Below are 17,995 nucleotides of genomic sequence, written 5' to 3'. Positions count from 1 at the left end.
GATTCTCAGCCTTCCTCTACCTCTTGGAGGTTGTTCTCTCATCTCCCCTCGACCCAATCATCTTTCAACTTAAAGGCAAATAAACTCACATGTGAATTGACAGGACTTTTCCAGAAATCTATATTCACTGGCCTTCCTATATTTTCTGGCCTATCTCATTTTAGTGAAAACAAAATATTCCATGTCCCATTTCACCATTGCGTTTACACATAAAACTGCTTTCAAATCCTCAGTGCCTCCTTCAAAACTCGCCCCTACCCCTAGGGCTCAAGCCAGGGCTGGATTCCCACCAGCAGCAAGCACTCTTCAGATCTCTGTAGTTGTCTGCACTAGCCATCTTAGCACCCAGTTATACTCTATCCTATTGGTCTGTAATTGTTTCACATGAGTTAGTATTGCTTTTTGAGACAGATTGCATTTTCTTTAAAAATTTTTTATTCAATTTATTGGGGTGACACTGGTTAACCAAATTATAAAGGTTTCAGGTGTACAACCCTATAACACATCATCTGTATATTGTATTGTGTGTTTACCACCCCCCAGTCTCCATCACCATTTATTTTACCTTTACCCTCTGCTACCTCACCCTACCTGGCTTTCCCTCTAATAATAACTATCCTGTTATCTGTGTCTATGAGTTTTTTCTTTGCTTAATCCCTTCATCTTTTTCTACCCACCCCCAAACACCCCCTCTGACAACTGTCAGTCTGTTCTCTCTGTGAGTCTGTTTCTATTTTGTTTGTTAGTTTATTTTGTTCAGTAGATTCCAAATATAAGTGAAATCATAAATTATTAGTCTTTCTCTGACTGACTTGTTTCACTTAACATAATAACTCTCCAGGTCCACCCATGCTTTGGCAAAGGGTAAGATTTCATTATTTTTTATAGCTGAGTAGTATTCCATTGTGTAAATGTAACATGTTTTTTTTATCCACTCATCTACCGATGGGCACTTGGGCTGCTTCCAAATCATGGCTATTGTAATTAACTTAAAACTTATTATAATTTAAGATAGAATTTTCTTAAAGATGCCCACCCCCCTGTAATGAGCTGTTGGCACTCTTCCTTGTAGTGGTAGTGTGTGAGAAAGGCAGTGGGCCAAAATGAAGATGGGGCAGTGGGCAAAGGCAGATTATGTAGAGAATTGTGGGCTATGCTAAAACTTTGAATTTCATGAAGCAGGGGAATGACATGATCGAATTGCTGTCTTTCTTTAATGTTGGTAGCAGTGGGTTGAAGAGTTTTAGTTGTGTTATTATTGTTTTTAGCTCCAGAAAAATTCTCCTGGCCTGAAGATTCTCCTGCCTGTGATACTGCTTGCCAATGAGTTGAAGAAGGATGTGGGCCTGCATACCACAGAGGCAGAGGGAATGCTTAGATTGGATAAACTTGGCTCTACAGACACTTTTTACCTATGTGACTTTGGTGAGTTATGTTACTTTTCTGACCCCCTTTTTCTTCTTCTGCAAAATGGTTACAATAATAGTCCCTGCCTCATAGAGCTGCTCTTGGGGCTCACTGAGATAAGACACACAGAGGGTTCCCATAGTGCCTGACATATAGCAAGATCCAGGAACAAAGATGGAAGCTCATTGACTCCCTACCTGTGCAGAGTTTTTCTGTTTTAATCTCTTCATCTTTAAAGAATTTTGATCCTGGAAGGGGGGGCTCACCAGGATCATAAAAAATACTCTGGACTAAGAAGCAGATAAACTCAATATGTCACTGATTATCTGTGTGACTTTAGGCAAATCCATCTGTTTGAATGAGATGTGTTCTCATCTGTCAAGTGCCCAGATCATCAGGTTTATCATGAGGATCAAGTACAAAGGGCTTTGTAAATAGTCCATGGTTAAAAAGTGTAAGGTATTAACCTTATTCTTAAGTGTCCTGTGACCTTCCATGTTCCTGGAGAGGTTAATGAGTAGAATGGCAGGGGACGTCTATATGAGGTCTGTCCGGGAAAAGTCTAGCCATTGTTAATATAATGAGAGTGGCTTGCTCAACATCATTGTAACCTGGCAGTGGAGGAGAGTGGACTGGAATGGGCATGTGGTGTGCACAATGACAACTTCACTGTACTAGTCAGTGGGGGTAGTAGATACCATTGAGTGAGCATGTGTACTGTGTGGCCATCACATTCAAAATGACTGAGCAAGTATGGCAATGAATTTGCATCAAATTTTGCATTAAGCTTGAACATTCTTCTACAGAAACCATTCAGATGATTCAGAAGGCTTTCGGAGATGATGCAATGAGTGCTGTGCAAATAAAAATGTGACATAAATGCTTCAAAGATGGTCGAGAATCTGTTGAAACTTATCCATATTCTGGAAGGCCTGCACCAAGCACAACACCTGGAAAAGTTGAATGTGTACGGGCTGCAATCAACAAAGATCAGCAAACGACTTGCAAAAACTAGAAGCTGATCTGAGGATTCCCAAAACTACCGTGTCTGAGATTTTGATACAGAATGTTGGCATGAAATGTCTTGTGGCAAAACTCGTTCTGCAGCTTCCCTACCAGGGCAGAAAGAACATTGTGCTGCAGATGCTAATGACTTGTTTCAAACTGCTTCCAATTAACCAGACTTCTTCAAGAAGGTGATAATGGGAGGTGAATCGAAGGTCTGTAGCTGTGATCTGGAAACAAAGGCCCAGTTGTCTCAATGGAAGTTGCCTGGTTCTGCACCCCCAAAGAAGGCATGGCAAAGTCACAGCAAGATTAAGACCATGTTAATTGTGTTTTTTGATTGGGAAGGTGTTGACCAATGTGAGTACACCCATCCAGGCCAAACAGTTAATAAGGAGTACTACCTTAATGTTCTTCATTGGTTGAAAGATGCAATATGATGAAAACGGCCACAGCTGTGGGCAACTGGTGATTGGCAGCTTCATCATGACAATATGTTGATACATGCATCATGACTTGTGTAGAGTTTTTTGGTGAAACATCAAATCACCAAGGTGACTCAGCCCTCCTATAGCCTAGATTTGGTGCCTTGCAACTTCTGGCTTTTCTCAAAACTAAAATCACCTTTGAAAGGGAAAAGATTTCAGATCATCAATGAGATTCAGGAAAATATAAAGAGAACAAAGGAACAAACAAAGGAATTTGCAGTGTTTTGAACAGTGGAAGAGTCACTGGGAGAACTGTGTGAGGTCCCGAAGTGCCTACTTTGAAGTGGACTGAAGTGTCATTGACCTATGCACAATGTTTCTTGTATCTTCTTCAATAAATGTCTCTATTTTTAATATTACATAGCTGGACACTTTGTGGACAGACCTCATAATTGTGAAGATGAATAGTGCGATGAATCAGAAGCACTGTTCCCATGACAACATTTTCTGAAATTCCATGGCCAGACTGCATTGCAACATAAAATGTAGAATGAGACACAGAAAGGAGCTCTCCCATAATTCATAATTTTGTCAACTCTCCTCTTTGGTTGATCTCAAGATCAACTTTCAGAGGTTGGTTCAGGTGAAGTATGAGGACTCCCAGCAATGTCTGGCCACAGTGCTTGTTTTCCAGACCTCACTTCTCAGAGTCTTGGTGTCCCTCCTACAGAATGAAAATATAGCAGAAAAACCTATGTTTTCCATTTCATTCCCACAGATGTTATAAAACTGAATAGAATTTTTAAAGTTATATAAGACCATTCAAATATTTTCGAGGTTTTCTTTTGGATGTTAATACATAAAAATCAGAGTGGATAATCTTTTTGGAGAGTGTGCTCTCTTCAAGTGAAACAGACTTAAATAATAAATAGCTTTGCATTTTCATGGGTGTTTGTGAGAGACAGTATCATATAGTGGCCAAGAGCATAGACTTTGGAGTCAGACAGATTGGGCCCAATTCCAGACTCTGAGACTTGAATTAGACTCCAGGCTCTAGTTCTATGTGCCTGGGCAATGTATGTGGTGTATATAAAACACATCTTCTTTATCCATTGAGGCATCAATGAAGCAAAAGGGAGAATAAAAAAATACGCCTGCAGGTGCATGGGGCTGGCTGGGTGAGCCAAGTGGGAGTTTAGCACAGTTTCACGCATAGGCAACTGGAGCTGGCCAATGTACAACTGTGCCAAGACTAAGAGTGCCACTGAACAGAGTGAATGGTGGGTTTCTGCCCCTCTTTTCATTGTGAAAGGACAATTTTCAAAGGAAAGGTGTAGGGTAAGTGGAGGCAATCTGGCTTCCTCACCCAGGTGTCTGGGAAACTAAGGGGAGCAGGCCTGATAACCAGTGTTCTCATAGCCTTGATACTGGATCCAATAAACTGTTTTTGTAACATGAAGTGGGCTTGCATGCTCAGAATTGATATGTTATGTAATGTTCTGGCAGTTTTCCAGTTTTGTTTCCTTCTAGTACTTGAACAAGTAGGGGCCTCCCAGTAGTGAGACACACAGCTTGCACTCTGTGTGGCTTGCCCACCCATAAATAAAGGTATGTCAAGCATCCCCATGGCTCTGTGCATTTTCTTTTGTCTCCCAGAGTTGAGAGGGGATCTGCCCAACCTTGATTGGTAGGAACACAAAAGGTAAAATCATGACTATCCTACATACATAAAATGAACAAATGTTAAAGAATGTGATTAGGTTATGGAACTCACAATTCAGGTTATGGAACTAGGCAGGTGTTATATGCAGTTCAAAGGAGCAAAGCAACAGGCATTTATCTGAATTCCAGGAATATCAGTTCTCAATAACCTTAAAGCTAGAAAGCATTTTTCAAGGGTGAGCTCTGGATAGTGTGTAGTGCTCCATGTGAACACAAATTCTCCCCACGCTGCCCTACAGATTTCTACAGCTGAGCCATTTAGTGGAGAAATCCACACTGCTGGGCAAGTCACTTAACCTCTAAGCCTCAGTTTCCCTATTTGTAATTACAAGTCTGAGGCTACTAACTGATGGGGTTGTGTTAATCTGAAAATAAAAGGCCAAAGGGAGAGGCAACAAGCGTTTATTTGAGATCCAAAAGAATAGCCATTTGGGAAGTACTGAAACCCAACAGGGGTTAGAGTAATCCCATCAGGCAGAAACCCAAATGGTGTTCTGATTAAGGGTGAAGGCAAGGGTTTCTATGAGAAAGGAATTAGAAGGAAGGAAATTGTATTGGTATTATTATGTCAAGATAGGAATTTCTACACATAAGGTAAATTATTCTATATCTAACTTAAATTATTCTTTAGCTATACATGGTGGTATTAATTATAAATCATGTCTTTAATTTTCAGTCCTGCACTTAGAGTGTCTGCTCTCCTGTTAGGTTTGAAAACACTTGTCTGGAAGACAAATGCTGCTTTTGGCCCAGTCCAAAGGTTATTTTGCCCAGTTTAAACATTAAAAAAGTTTGGGGAGCAAGAGGTATAAGGCAGTTCCTCTGGGATGGCAGCTCTGACTCCATTTTGAAATGGACCTATTTGTGTTATTTTTCACATAAGCGTTAATGAGATGTTTTTATGAGGTTATCACACTGCCCAGGACACAATAGGTATTAAATGTGAGCTATTGTTACTGTTTTGTTAAGAGATGTTAAACTGCCCTGACAGTATTGGCTCATTTGGTTGGGCCTTGTCCAGCAAAGCAAAAGGTCGCTGGTTTGATTCCTGGTCAGGGCACATTCCTGGGTTGCTGGTTTGGTCCTCAGTCAGGGGGTGCATGGTTCCCTGTCAAGGCGTGTATGACAGGCAGCCAATCGAGGTTTCTCTCTCACACAGATGTTTCTCTCCCACTATTTTCCCTCCCTTCCCCTCTCTCTAAAAATAAATAAATAAAATCTTTTTTTAAAAAAGAGACATTATTAAATAAATAAATAAATAAATAAATAAGTAGACATTAAACTCCATAAGTGGAATGATGCCAGAGTGAATGAATGTGGAGACCTAACAATCTTTGTAAGTGTAGAGTCAGAGAAAGTGGCATGTCTGCATTCAGATGAATATGGTGACTTGTTTTAAAAATCCCTGCCTCAGTAACTTCTCTGTCCTCATCTTGATAATAGCAGAGTTTATCAGGGGAGGGAGTGGTCTTTCCAGAGGCCTGATCTAAACACATCCTGGTTTGGGTCTCTGCAAGTAATCTCCCTCACAAATGCCTCCTTACAGGGTAGTCTGTTTATTCAGGTAAAGGTGCACATGCACACACTCACACATGAGCCAAGTACTTCACACACTGACATTAGCTGAGTGGCAAGACTGGAATTCGAGATCATTCTGACACTACCTGAAAGGGTTTCCAATTCACTAGGACTACTGATAAGAGATTAGTTCCAGGATAATTGTGTGATAATTGTGGCTAAAAACAGAGATTAAAAACCTTCTGGATGGCAACATTTTAACTTAAAGATACACATACAATACACATTGCACATTATAATCTATTCTTTATTGATTATACTATTACAGTTTCCCAATTTTTCACCCTTTATCCCCCCTCCATCCTGCCCCCCCAACCCTCCAGCATTCTGCCCCACTTAGTTCATGTCCACAGGTTGTACATATAAGTTCTTTGGGTCCTCTGTTTCCTATATCCTCTTTTATCTCTCCCCATCTATTTTGTGCCAACTAATTATGCTTCTTCTTCTCTGTATCTCCCCACCCTATTCCTTTCTTCCCCCTCCCCACTGAACTCCCTCTTGTGATGTCCATTTCTCTGATTCTGTTCCTGTTCTGGTTGTTTGCTTAGTTTTTGTTTTCATTGTTTTTCTTTTCTTTCAGGTTCATTTGTTGATAGTTGTGAGTTTGTTGTCATTTTACTGTCCATGGTTTTGATCTTTTTTTTCTTAGATAAGTCCCTTTAACATTTCATATAATAAGGGCATGGTGATGATGAACTCCTTTAACTTGATCTTATCTGGGAAGCAATTTATCTGCCCTTCCATTCTAAATGAAAGCTTTGCTAGATAGAGTAATCTCAGATGTAGTTCCTTGCCTTTCATGACTTCAAATACTTGTTTCCAGCCCCTTCTTGCCTGTAAGGTTTCTTTTGAGAAATCAGCTGATAGCCTTGTAGGAACTCCTTTGTAGATAACTGTCCCCTTATCTTTTAAGAATTTAGAGTTTTTAGAATTTTAGAATTTCTCTTTGTCTTTAATCTTGGGTAATGTAATTATGATGTGCCTTGGTGTGTTCCTCTTTGGGTCCAACTTCTTTGGGGCTCTCTGGGCTTCCTGGAAGTCTATTTTCTTCACCAGATTGGGGAAGTTTTCCTTCATTATAGGAGTGTAGCACTCCTATAATTTGGATATTGGAATGTTTCAGGTTGTCCCAGAGAGTCCTCAGCCTCTCTTCATTTTTTTGAATTCTTGTTTCTTCATTCTGCTCCAGTTGGATGTTTATTTCTTCCTTTTGTTCTAAACCATTGCTTTGAATCCTGGTTTCCTTTTTGTCACTGTTGGTTCCTGAATATTTTGCTTTATTTTATTTTGGGTATTTTTCATTTGTTCTTTCATTTTTTGACCACACTCAATCAGTTCTGGGAGCATTTTGATTACGGGGGCTTTAACTTTTCCATCAGATAGGTGGCAATCTCCCCATCGATTAGTTCTCTTTCTGAGGTTTTGCTGTGTTCTTTCATTTGGGCCATATTTCTTTGTCTTGGCTCAGCTGACAGGTTGTAAGGGGGTGGGGCCTTAAGTATTAACCTGGGCTGGGTAACCATCTTTGCTGCGCTGTCTGTGGGGGAGGGGCCAGAGAGGGAACAAAGCAGGTTGCCTGCTTGTCTCTAGCACACTTTCCAACAAATCTCATGTCATACTAGAAGGATGTTTCACCGCGGCAACCCCAGCCTTAGTCCACAGTCAGCTCTGAGTCTCAGTTTTCCCCTTAAGTCAGTCCCTCCTGCACAGCTCTGCCAAGCTGTGCAGCCAGGCCTGCCCCGCCCCCAGTCTCCTCACTGCAGTTTTTCTGAGTTGGCCCACTGGTCTGCCTCACTGGTCTAGTTATTCTGGTTAATTTTTTCTTGAATTCCTTGGTTGTTGAAGTTCCATGCAGTTTGATTTTCTGGCAATTTTGGTTTTTATTGATTTTAGATTGGTTGTTATCCTTCTTTTGGTTGTGTGAGGAAGTGAAGGGCTTCTACCTACACCTCCATCTTGGCTGGAACTTCAGGACATCTATAATCTACTCACATAAAGTTACCATGCTCTCTCTCTGACCTCTTTAATGCTTATAAATGTGACCCTGAGACTATGGTAGAGAACTATGACTCTAAGTGGCCCTTTCCGTGATGCACCAGCAGCAGAATCCCCTAGTTTATTTTATTTTTAAAATTTATTTTATTGGTTTTCAATTACAGTTGTCTGAATTTACTACCTATGACTCCCCCATCCACCCCAGCCAAACCCTCCTCCCTCCCTTGCTTCCACCCCCCTTGGTTTTGTCCATGTGTCTTTTATAGTTGTTCCTGAAAACTCTTCCCCTCTTCCCATTACCCCCTTCCACCTCCCCTCTAGTTACTGTCAGATTGTTCTTAATTTCAATGTCCCTAGTTATATTTTGCTTGCTTTTTTATTTTGTTGATTAGGTTCCAGTGAAAGGTGAGATCATACGGTACTTGTCTGTCATTGCCTGGCTTATTTCACTTAGCATAATGCTCTCCAGTTCCATCCATGCTGTCACAAAGGGTAAGAGCTCCTTCTTTCTCTCTGCCATGTAGTATTCCATTGTATAAGTGTACTATTGTCTTTTGATCCACTAGTTCACTGATGGGCATTAAGGTAACTTCTAACACTTAGCTATTATAAATTATGCTGCTATGAACATTGGGGTGCATAGGTTCTTATGAATTGGTGTTTCAGGGTTCTTAGGATATAATTCCAGCAATGGAATTACTGGGTTAAAAGGCAGTTTCATTTTTAGTTTTCTGAGGAAATTCCATACTATTTTCCACAGTGGCTGCACCAGTCTGCATTCCCACCAGCACTGCACTGGTGTTCACTTTTCTCTACATTCTCTTCAACACTTGTTTGTTGATTTGTTTATGATGGTCATTCTGACTGGTGTGAAGTGGTATCTCATTGTGGTTATAATTTGCATCTCTCTGATGGCTAGTGAAACTGAGCATCTTTTCATATGTCTCTGGGCCCTCTGTATGTCTTCCTTAAAGAAGTGTCTGTTCAAGTCTTTTGCCTATTTTTTAATTGGGTTGTTTGTCTTCCTGGAGTGGAATTGTGTGATTTCTTTATATATTTTGAGATCAAACTCTTGTCTGAGGTATCATATCACTGGCAAATATGTTTTCCCATATAGTTTGTTCTTTTTTCATTTTAATGTTGTTTTCTTTAGTCATACAAAAGCTTTTAAATTTAATGAGGTGCCATTTTTTTAGCGGAATGCCCTTGTTTAAATGAATAATGGAGGAGAGGTCATAGGGTAGTAGCTACTGAATGGAAAAGGAGTGTGCCAACTTTGTGCAGGGTATGCCATTGATGGAAGGCTGTGAACACTCCCCTCCCTCGAGTGCTGTTGACAAAAGCCGTATCTGCCCATAGAAATCCTGACTTTAAAATGTGGGCCCATCAGAGATCTCGCATACAAGGCAGGGATGGTGGTGAGGAAAGAGTTAGGAAGGAAAATCCTGTATTTTCAACCTTCCATAGGAAAGTAAAACAACTGGAAGAAACAAAGAAATTAAAATCACATCTCATTTTCATGCTCTACATTCCGGAAAAACTCGAATTAGTAGGAACGCCATGATGAAAGCTAGTTTTTATACAATATCTTTTACTTAAAAATGAGGACTCTCTGGGGCTGTCAACATGGATGTATGGTCTCACATGAATAAATCTAAGACATGAAACTTGACAGACATATAATGAGTGCTGGAGGGTATGTTGCAACTGTTTTACAAAAAATAAATATTACTGTTTTAAACAACAGTTCTCTACTGAGGCTAACTCCTGTGAAATGAAAATTCCTTTGGGTCAGGAGAGCATCTGGAACAGGTTATGCAAGATGGACTTGGAGCTCATTTTGGAGCAGTTGGTGGCAGGGGTAAACAGCAGCATGGGAGGGAAGGAGGTGTAAGAGGGTGTAGCCAGGGGAGCCCAAAAGAGAGATTTGTAATGGGGTCCAGGACTTAGGGTGTCCAGGAAATATTAAAAATATGAGATGTCCTCACCCCCACAAGTCTGAACTGAGGAATGGGACACATGGGGCACGGCCATTGAGAGCCGTTTTGCATAGCAACAGTTTTGCAGATAACCTCTAGAATGGTCATTTAACATACATATAAACTTTAATTGGTTTCATAGATATGTTAAATAGCTGTGGCCATGCTTTGAGCCAGAGAGAAGGGAGTGACTTCTACTCAGCATGTAACTGGGAGGCAACTCACCCTGGTTACAGAGCCTTTGTAAAATCTTGGAGATGATTGGCTCCACACCACACTCCCATGCCTGCCTGAACTTACTATGGCAGCCCAGAAAAGCTGGAAAAATACAGGAATGCTGGCAAGGGTAGCCAATTGTGGGAGGAGTCAGAAATGGGGCTGCAAAGGAAGATCAACACTGGGATTTAAACCCAGGTGCAGCAGTCATGACGAAAGGAACTACATGGCTCTAGCAGAAAAGAGCCACGCTGCTTTTGCAGAGAATCACCATGCAGCTTTAGCATGGGAGAACCATGCAAATTTGGGTCTCCCTTTGACACACAGCTTAGGAAACAGGAAAGCAAGATGTAGCAGCGATGCAGAGCTCTTTCTTAGCAATTTGGAAGAGTGCAGGAGGGATGCTGCAGGAGGGAAAGGGGCTAAAGGAATCTTGCTGGTGGGCCATGAGAAGGTACCATGTGGATTTGAATTAACTGGAGATCATGGTGGTGACACAGCTGATGGTGCTGGGAACTGAGGAAGGCCTGCCAGCCAAGCACAGATTACTGGGAAGAACCAGGGGGCTACCTGAGCCACAGACTAATATTTCTTTTCCTGAGATACAGTACCCCAGACCAGGCAAAAGGGGGAAGGAAGGACTGTGTGTGTTTTAAGGGACTCCAGGGTTTTAAAGAAGACATTAAGTCATTACTCTTAAGTCTGTATAACTTTTGAATAAATAATTCCTTTCCTTTTCACCAATCTCTGACATGGAGAGCTATAATTCTCTGGTGATGGGCAAGGCAAACCTAGTACAGGGGGGGCCCAGGAGAAGAGGGAGTCAATTCAGTAACATTGTGGGACCCCCTTTTCTGGTGGCTAATCAGGGAAAATCATGGCAGACCACATGCACAGTAGCTTTAAAGTAATACAACTACTTGCACATGCACAGTAAAAGCCCACCAAAATAAGCCAGGAGGGATCTGTCTCATAATAGAATCCGTCTGGCCCATGAAGTCAATCTCTGCTTGGAGCTGGCCTGCTCCCATATTCTCCACTATAAACTCTGGGTGTTCAGTTCAATTCTTTGTCCTGATCACTAAGAACCTGGTTACCTGTGCCCACCTGTGAAAGAGGGATCACATTGTAGGAGGGAGAACACCAAGGATGGTTGAGGTGGTGCAGGTAAGTGGCTAAGGACCCTTAAGAAAGACATCTCAAAGTCAAAACTGGTTATCTGTGTTGCTGTGATGTAAACATATCATCATTTCTATCTCTTGCAAACCTTCAACAAAACTTCACTGGCCTCTTTTGAGCAAGGTAACTATGAAAATATAAGATATCTTGGAATTCACAGAAATCTTTGGGAGGTCATTGGACTTTTAACAGGGTGTGGAATGGAGGTCCAAGCAATCCTATGAGAGCTCAGGGAGCTGGGAGACTATGGCAGATGTCTGGATTACCCAAGACTATCTCATGAGTGAGCTTAATAGACATATAAATATGTGTTTCCCCTAAACTATTACCTTGAAATTCACATCTTTTAATATATGTATATATTTTAAAAATATTTTATTTATTTATTTTTAGAGAGAGGGGAAGGCATGGAGAAAGAGAGGGAGAGAAACATCAATGTGTGGTTGTCTCTCTTGTGCCCCCATGGGGGACCCAGCCCACAACCCAGGCATGTGCCCTGACTGGGAATCAAACTGGCAACACTTTGGTTCAGAGGCCAGTGCTCAATCCACTGAGCCACACCAGTCAAGGTGAAATTCACATCTTTTAAAATAAGGTTTATATAGAGATGAAAATCATATATAAAAACTTGAATCTCTGCTTTAAAGTATAAAGCATTGGGCCGTGTCTTTCCTATGGTTTTCTGCCTTCTTCTGTATGCATACTGATGATGTCCCTGCTGAGCCAGGAGATGGAGAGGAACATCCCCATGTGCAGGCAGGAGGCCTGAGGAAGTGGGTGGTCCTAATAATACATGTTCTTATCCCACCAGCCTGCAGAGGTAGAAAGTAAATTAGAAATGGATACTCTGTTCAAGTGGATGGGCAGGGTCTCAAAGATCAATCATGCAACTTACTTCCAGGATAGAGTCTGATGAAAAGTTTCCGCACCTCATCATACACCCAGATGAGAATGGCGTGGGGCACAGCCACAAACCAGTATTGAGGCCTAGAAACAGAAGGGGGATGTGAGCCTGAACTCATCGAAGGAGGGCCGGACCCCACCAAGGGGCAGAGGACTCCCAGTTCATTTCTCTGCCTCAGTGGAAAGAACAACAGATCCATGGGTTCACTCAATGTGAAACTGGAAAGTTTCTTATTTAACTTGAATTGTAACCACTAGAAGTAGCATCTGCCTTTGAGAAAACTGGTTAGATGAGGGTAGAGATGAGATGGTAAGGTGTGTGAAATCCATTTTCTCTTCAGGCAAACTAGCAGGTCAAATACTCTAATACAGAACTGACCTGATTTTATCTTTTTTGAAAGACTGCAGGAGACCCCCTCTTACTCCCCTCAAGTTCTAATGGTTTTTTAGGCCATGAAAGTTCAGAGTAGGGCTAGCCCTTTCCTCCCCAGTGTTGAAGGAACTCACTGGAGCATGGTGAAATTCAGGGCTGTGATGCTTCCAAGACCATAGGAGAGGATCAGAGCGATGATGATCTGGGAGGCAATCCCCACCCAGATGACTTTATTTCTACAAGAAACATTAAAGCATGAAGATTCTGAATTCCCATGGCTCAGGACCATATACCCAGTGCCTGTGACATAAATGCCTTGCATGGTATGGTGCCTCATCATCTGGGAAGTGAGGTGGGAGGCAGGCAGTACCTGAAGAGGCCCTGTTGGAAGATGGAGTTCCTCCGGGTTTTCCTGATGATCAGATCTGCTATTTGCTGGACCATAATGCCAACAAAGTAAGCTGTATAGCCTGTCCACTCTAGGTACTTCCTCTGGTAATGTGTCTGTCAGTGGACAGAGAGAGAAAACATGAAACCCCACAGGGGAAACTTCAGGGAGATTTCCATGCAGTTCTGTGATGCCCTACTCTCCCTATTTCCCTGAAATTGAGAGATTCAGAGAGGATCACTGTAGGTTTTTGTTTGTCTTTTTAACCAACCAAGCAGGAAAAGATGATAATTTAGTTGATTTGGCCCATTGTTGGACTGGCTACTCTTCTGTAAAAACATGACCTTTATGCTTTGCATTCTAGAGATGATGCAAGTCCTGGCAAAGGCCACAGCAATGTCACTCAGGGGTTCAGAAGTCCTGTTAACTTAGAAAACTTTCACCTTCTCTGTATCACTAAGGCTGTCCAGGGAAATTGAGTTCTGTGTTGCTCAGGCAGGGCAGTGACAGGAGGAAAGGAGCAGGAGGACAGGGAAGGCAGAGCCCCCTCCTTACCCATTCTTGTCCATAGCTATCTTCCAAGTTGTTCACAGAGTCCTGCTCCCATTCCACCCGGAGGTTAATGAGGATGCTGGGTCTGAAGCCCTCCTGTGCATACACGGTAAAGTACACAAGAAAAGCTCCCAGGGACTGCATGAGGCCTGAGGGAGTGAGAGTAAGGCATACATTCCACAGTGACTTCAGAACGGCCCTGGCCTCATTCTCCTTGTGGTTCCTCCTCCCACCCCAACCGCATCCCGTAAAGACAAACACAGCTTCTGACTGTGACTGGGTGGTCCCCTAGGTGACAGGACATATTCTCATCATACCAATGTGGAGATAAGAGTACAGGGCAAGCTGCTTGTTCACCAATCGATCTTTCTTTTTGCAGCGAGGCTTCCTGTTCATAATGTCACTTTCAGCTTTCTCATAAGCCAAGGCAATGGAGGGAACCTGGAGGGGAGAGTCCAAGAAGCGCAACCCTTAAACACTGTGCTTCAACCACAGGATGACAGCAGGGGTGCAGTCAGGGTCTGGGTGTGGGTGGGAGGAGTGGTGGAGGGTGTTGGTGGGTCTATCCACATCTATCCAGGATGAATACAAGTGGGGTGTGTTGTCTGTAGAGAATTTGAGAACAATCAGCTTTTAAAACCAATCTGCTTTCCATCATGACGATGTGCTGACAGTTCTATACAATGTAAGTTATAAGTCACTTTGCTCCTGTAGGGTGGGTTTCTCCTACCAACACCTCCCCTATTGGCATGCCCTTGGATAACAGTGATTCTATTCTAGGTCCTCCATCTTGGAGCACCTATTAAAAGTCATATCAGTGCACCCCACCCCACTATAGACTTTCTGATCCTCAAGGTCCTGGCTAGGTCCAGAGACTGCATTTCTTACAAGTTCCCAGGTAGCTCCTGGACCATACTGGAAGAACTACTGCACTGAAGAAAAATGACCAAATCTAAAGAGCCTGGACATCATCTGACTATAATCTCTGGGAATCTCAGTTCCTGTCCAAAGTATAGCTATCTTCAGTCTCCCTGCAATGTGGAGGCTGGGTAAAGAAGATAAGGGACAAGGCGAACATTTGTAGAGCTGTGTCCTCAATGCAAATCCAGACTGCTCCCTGCTGCCTTTCCTCCTTTGCTCATGTAAGCCAGAGACACATGCACAGTGTCACAAAGATTTTTTACACAGATGCGAACTAGCAGAAAGGAGGTGTAGGTGGCAGCATTGTAGGTCAATGTGAGGCTTTATAACTATGGCTTTTTATTATGTGAGGCAAGGGGCCTCCAGATCACAGATCCTTTACTTAACAAGGGGGTGCTACGGGTTATCACTTTAGCCATTGAGCCCCCAGCAGCACAGGGACTATCTCGGTGGCAGCTACACCTTCTCAAAAGAAAAGAAAGCTGATCCAGACCAATGGCATTTTCTTTGGAGGTGAAGAACTCATGTTTGAGGACTTCTGGCCAAGATGAGGTGTAGGTGGAAAAACTGTGCCTCCTCACACAACCAAGTTTAAAGACAACAAAATTTTAGTAACAAAAATGCAACCAAAACACAGAAAATTGAACTGTACGGAAGTTCAACAACAACGAACCATTCATCCAGACTGGTAAGAGGGGCGGAGTCAGCGGCTGGTGGAGCACGGTCGGGCAGGAAAAAGTGGCCAGACCAGACCAACCCAGGCGCACAGACAGCTCTTGGCAGATTCCTGGCATGGGGTGGCAACGGGCAGACCCAGGGAGGGCGTAAGGCAGCTGGCTGACTGCGGTCACACATTCATGCACAGATAAACCAGGCAAAGGAGAGAGCAGTAAGACATCGCAGGCTAGGGCCCCAGCGATGGGAATTAAAGTCTAAAAGCACCAACTGGAAAAACTCTCGGGGTTGAGGTGCCGGGAGAAGCTCCCAGACTCACAGAGAGTTCATTGGAGAGATCCACAGGGTCCTAGAGGGTGCACAAGTCCACACACCGAGGGACCAGCACCAGAAGGGCCCAGTTTGCTTGTGGGAAGCAGGAAGAGGGGACCAAAATCTGAGAGAGCAGAACAAATGCCATTGCCCCTCTCTGACCCCACCCCCACATACAGCATCACAAACCAGCGATAGGGTCGCCCCACCCTGGTGAATAACTAAGGCTCTACCCCTCATACGTAACAGGCACAAACAGACCAAAACATTATGGCTTAAGAAGAACAACTCAAAGCCCCAGAGCCAATACTTCTAAAAGACCAAGAGATAGCCAACCTATCAAATGCACAGTTCAAGACACTGGTGATCAGGATGCTCACAGAACTGGTTGGTTTGAGTCACAAATTAGAGGAAAAAATGAAGGCTAAACTAAGTGAAACGAAGGGAAATGCACAGGGAACCAATAGTGATGGAAAGAATGCTGGGACTCAAATCAAGGGAGTGGACCACAAGGAAGAAAGAAACAACCAAATGGAAAACAATGAAGAAACAAGGATTCAAAAAAATGAGGAGGGGCTTAGGAATCTCCAGGACATCTTTAAACATTCCAACATCCGAATTATAGGGGTACCAGAATTAGAAGAGGAAGAGCAACAAGTTGAAAACTTATTTGAACAGATAATAAAGGAGAATTTCTCCAATCTGGTGAAGGAAATAGACTTCCAGGAAATCCGGGAAGCTCAGAGAGTCCCAAAGAAGTTGAACCCAAGGAGGAACACACCAAGGCACATCATAATTGCATTAGCCAAGATGAAAATGAAGGAGAGAATCCTAGAAGCAGCAAGAGATAAGAAGACAGTCACCTACAAAGGAGTTCCCATCAGATTTTCAGCTGATTTTTCAAAAGAGACCTTACAGGCAAGAAGGGGCTGGAAAGAAGTATTCCAAGTTATGAAATCCAAAGACCTACAACCAAGATTGCTCTATCCAGGAAAGCTTTCACTTAGAATGGGAGAGCAGATAAAGTGCTTCTCAGATAAGGTCAAATTCAAGGAGTTCATCATCACCAAGCCCTTATTATATGAAATGTTAAAGAGACTTATCTAAGAGAAAAGAAGATAAAAAATATGAACAGTGAAAGGACAGCCAACTCACAATTACTAACAACCAGACCTAAAACAAAAGCAAACTAAGAGGACAGCTAGATCAGGAGTGGAGCCACAGAAATGGAGATCACATGGAGGGTTAGCAACAGGGGGGTGGGAGAAGGAGAAGGGGGGAGAAGGTACAGAGAATAAGTAGCATAGATGGTAGGTAGAAAATAGACAGGGGGAGGGCAAGAATAGTATAGGAAATATAGAATCTAAAGAACTTGTGACACATGGACATAAACTAAGGGGGGCAGAAACGGTGGGAGAGGGTTGTGCAGAGTGGAGGGGATTGAAGGGGGGAAATGGGACAACTGTAATGGCATAATCAATAAAATATATTATAAAAAAGAATTCATGTTTGAAAAGCTGTTATAATGAAGTGAGGTGCTTTTAATTTTCAAACATTTGACAGATTAGTCTTTTGCTTTGAAGAGTGGTTGATGGACCAGTAGTATTGGCATCATGGAAAAGATCAGTAGAAATGCAGAGCTTCAGACGCCATCACTGAGAAGTTTGACAAGCACTGATTTACTCTTTCTCCTTACCCTTGAAGGCAGTGACTCTGAAGTTCACATGATCTGGGGCTTTTATCAGACCCTGTTCCCTGTAGCATTACTTACAATATCCGTGCCTAAGTCGATGAATAAGATGGTGATGGTGCCTATGGGCAGGGGCACTCCACTGATGATGTAGATCAGAAAGGGGCATAGCTCAGCAATGTTCTTGGTCAGGGTGTACGCTATGGTCTTCTTGAGGTTGTCAAAGATCAAGCGACCTAGGCAAAGAAGTTTCTCCTTATAGGGCTGGCTTTTCCCCCAGGTAACTGCAGTTTTCAAGAAGATCACTTGGAGGAAGAATACATACCTTCCTCCACCCCAGTGACTATGGATGCGAAGTTGTCATCCAGCAAGACCATGTCGGCTGCATTTTTGGCAGCATCTGAACCTGCTATCCCCATGGCAATCCCAATATCTGCCTTCTTTAGAGCAGGAGAGTCATTCACTCCATCCCCAGTCACAGCAACAACTGCATCCTATGCAGAGGGACACAGAAAAAAATGGGAGTGAGCAGGACAATGGGGTCACAAGTCTGACAAAAACACTGTTTCTCTTTTGTTTGGAGGATGGAGGACAACTGGAGTGGAGACAAAGGGCTCAGTTTGGGTTTTGGAGAAAAGATAAAGATGGAAAATCCTAGGTGCCACGCTATGA

General features: G+C 42.8%; 1 protein-coding gene across 1 annotated transcript in view; it reads right to left on the bottom strand.

Moving 5' to 3' along the window:
- Positions 1–12,062: 12,062 nt before the first annotated feature.
- Positions 12,063–17,995, bottom strand: part of ATP12A (ATPase H+/K+ transporting non-gastric alpha2 subunit) — a 30,015-nt gene continuing 24,082 nt past the window's right edge. Inside the window, exons 16-23 of the mRNA XM_037037201.1 lie at positions 17,649–17,817; positions 17,405–17,559; positions 14,043–14,166; positions 13,729–13,874; positions 13,156–13,289; positions 12,920–13,021; positions 12,405–12,496; positions 12,063–12,321 (exon numbers count right to left, since the gene is read on the bottom strand). Coding sequence (XP_036893096.1) covers positions 12,293–12,321; positions 12,405–12,496; positions 12,920–13,021; positions 13,156–13,289; positions 13,729–13,874; positions 14,043–14,166; positions 17,405–17,559; positions 17,649–17,817 — 951 coding nt within the window. The 3' untranslated portion in view covers positions 12,063–12,292. The remainder of the gene's footprint in view (positions 12,322–12,404; positions 12,497–12,919; positions 13,022–13,155; positions 13,290–13,728; positions 13,875–14,042; positions 14,167–17,404; positions 17,560–17,648; positions 17,818–17,995) is intronic.

The sequence above is a fragment of the Sturnira hondurensis genome, unplaced genomic scaffold, assembly GCF_014824575.4.
Source record: "Sturnira hondurensis isolate 20B ecotype Veracruz unplaced genomic scaffold, ASM1482457v3 Scaffold0022910, whole genome shotgun sequence".
Classification (NCBI taxonomy): domain Eukaryota; kingdom Metazoa; phylum Chordata; class Mammalia; order Chiroptera; family Phyllostomidae; genus Sturnira; species Sturnira hondurensis.
Note: the sequence above shows the minus strand (reverse complement) of the source record. Positions and strands in the feature narration are given on the sequence as shown.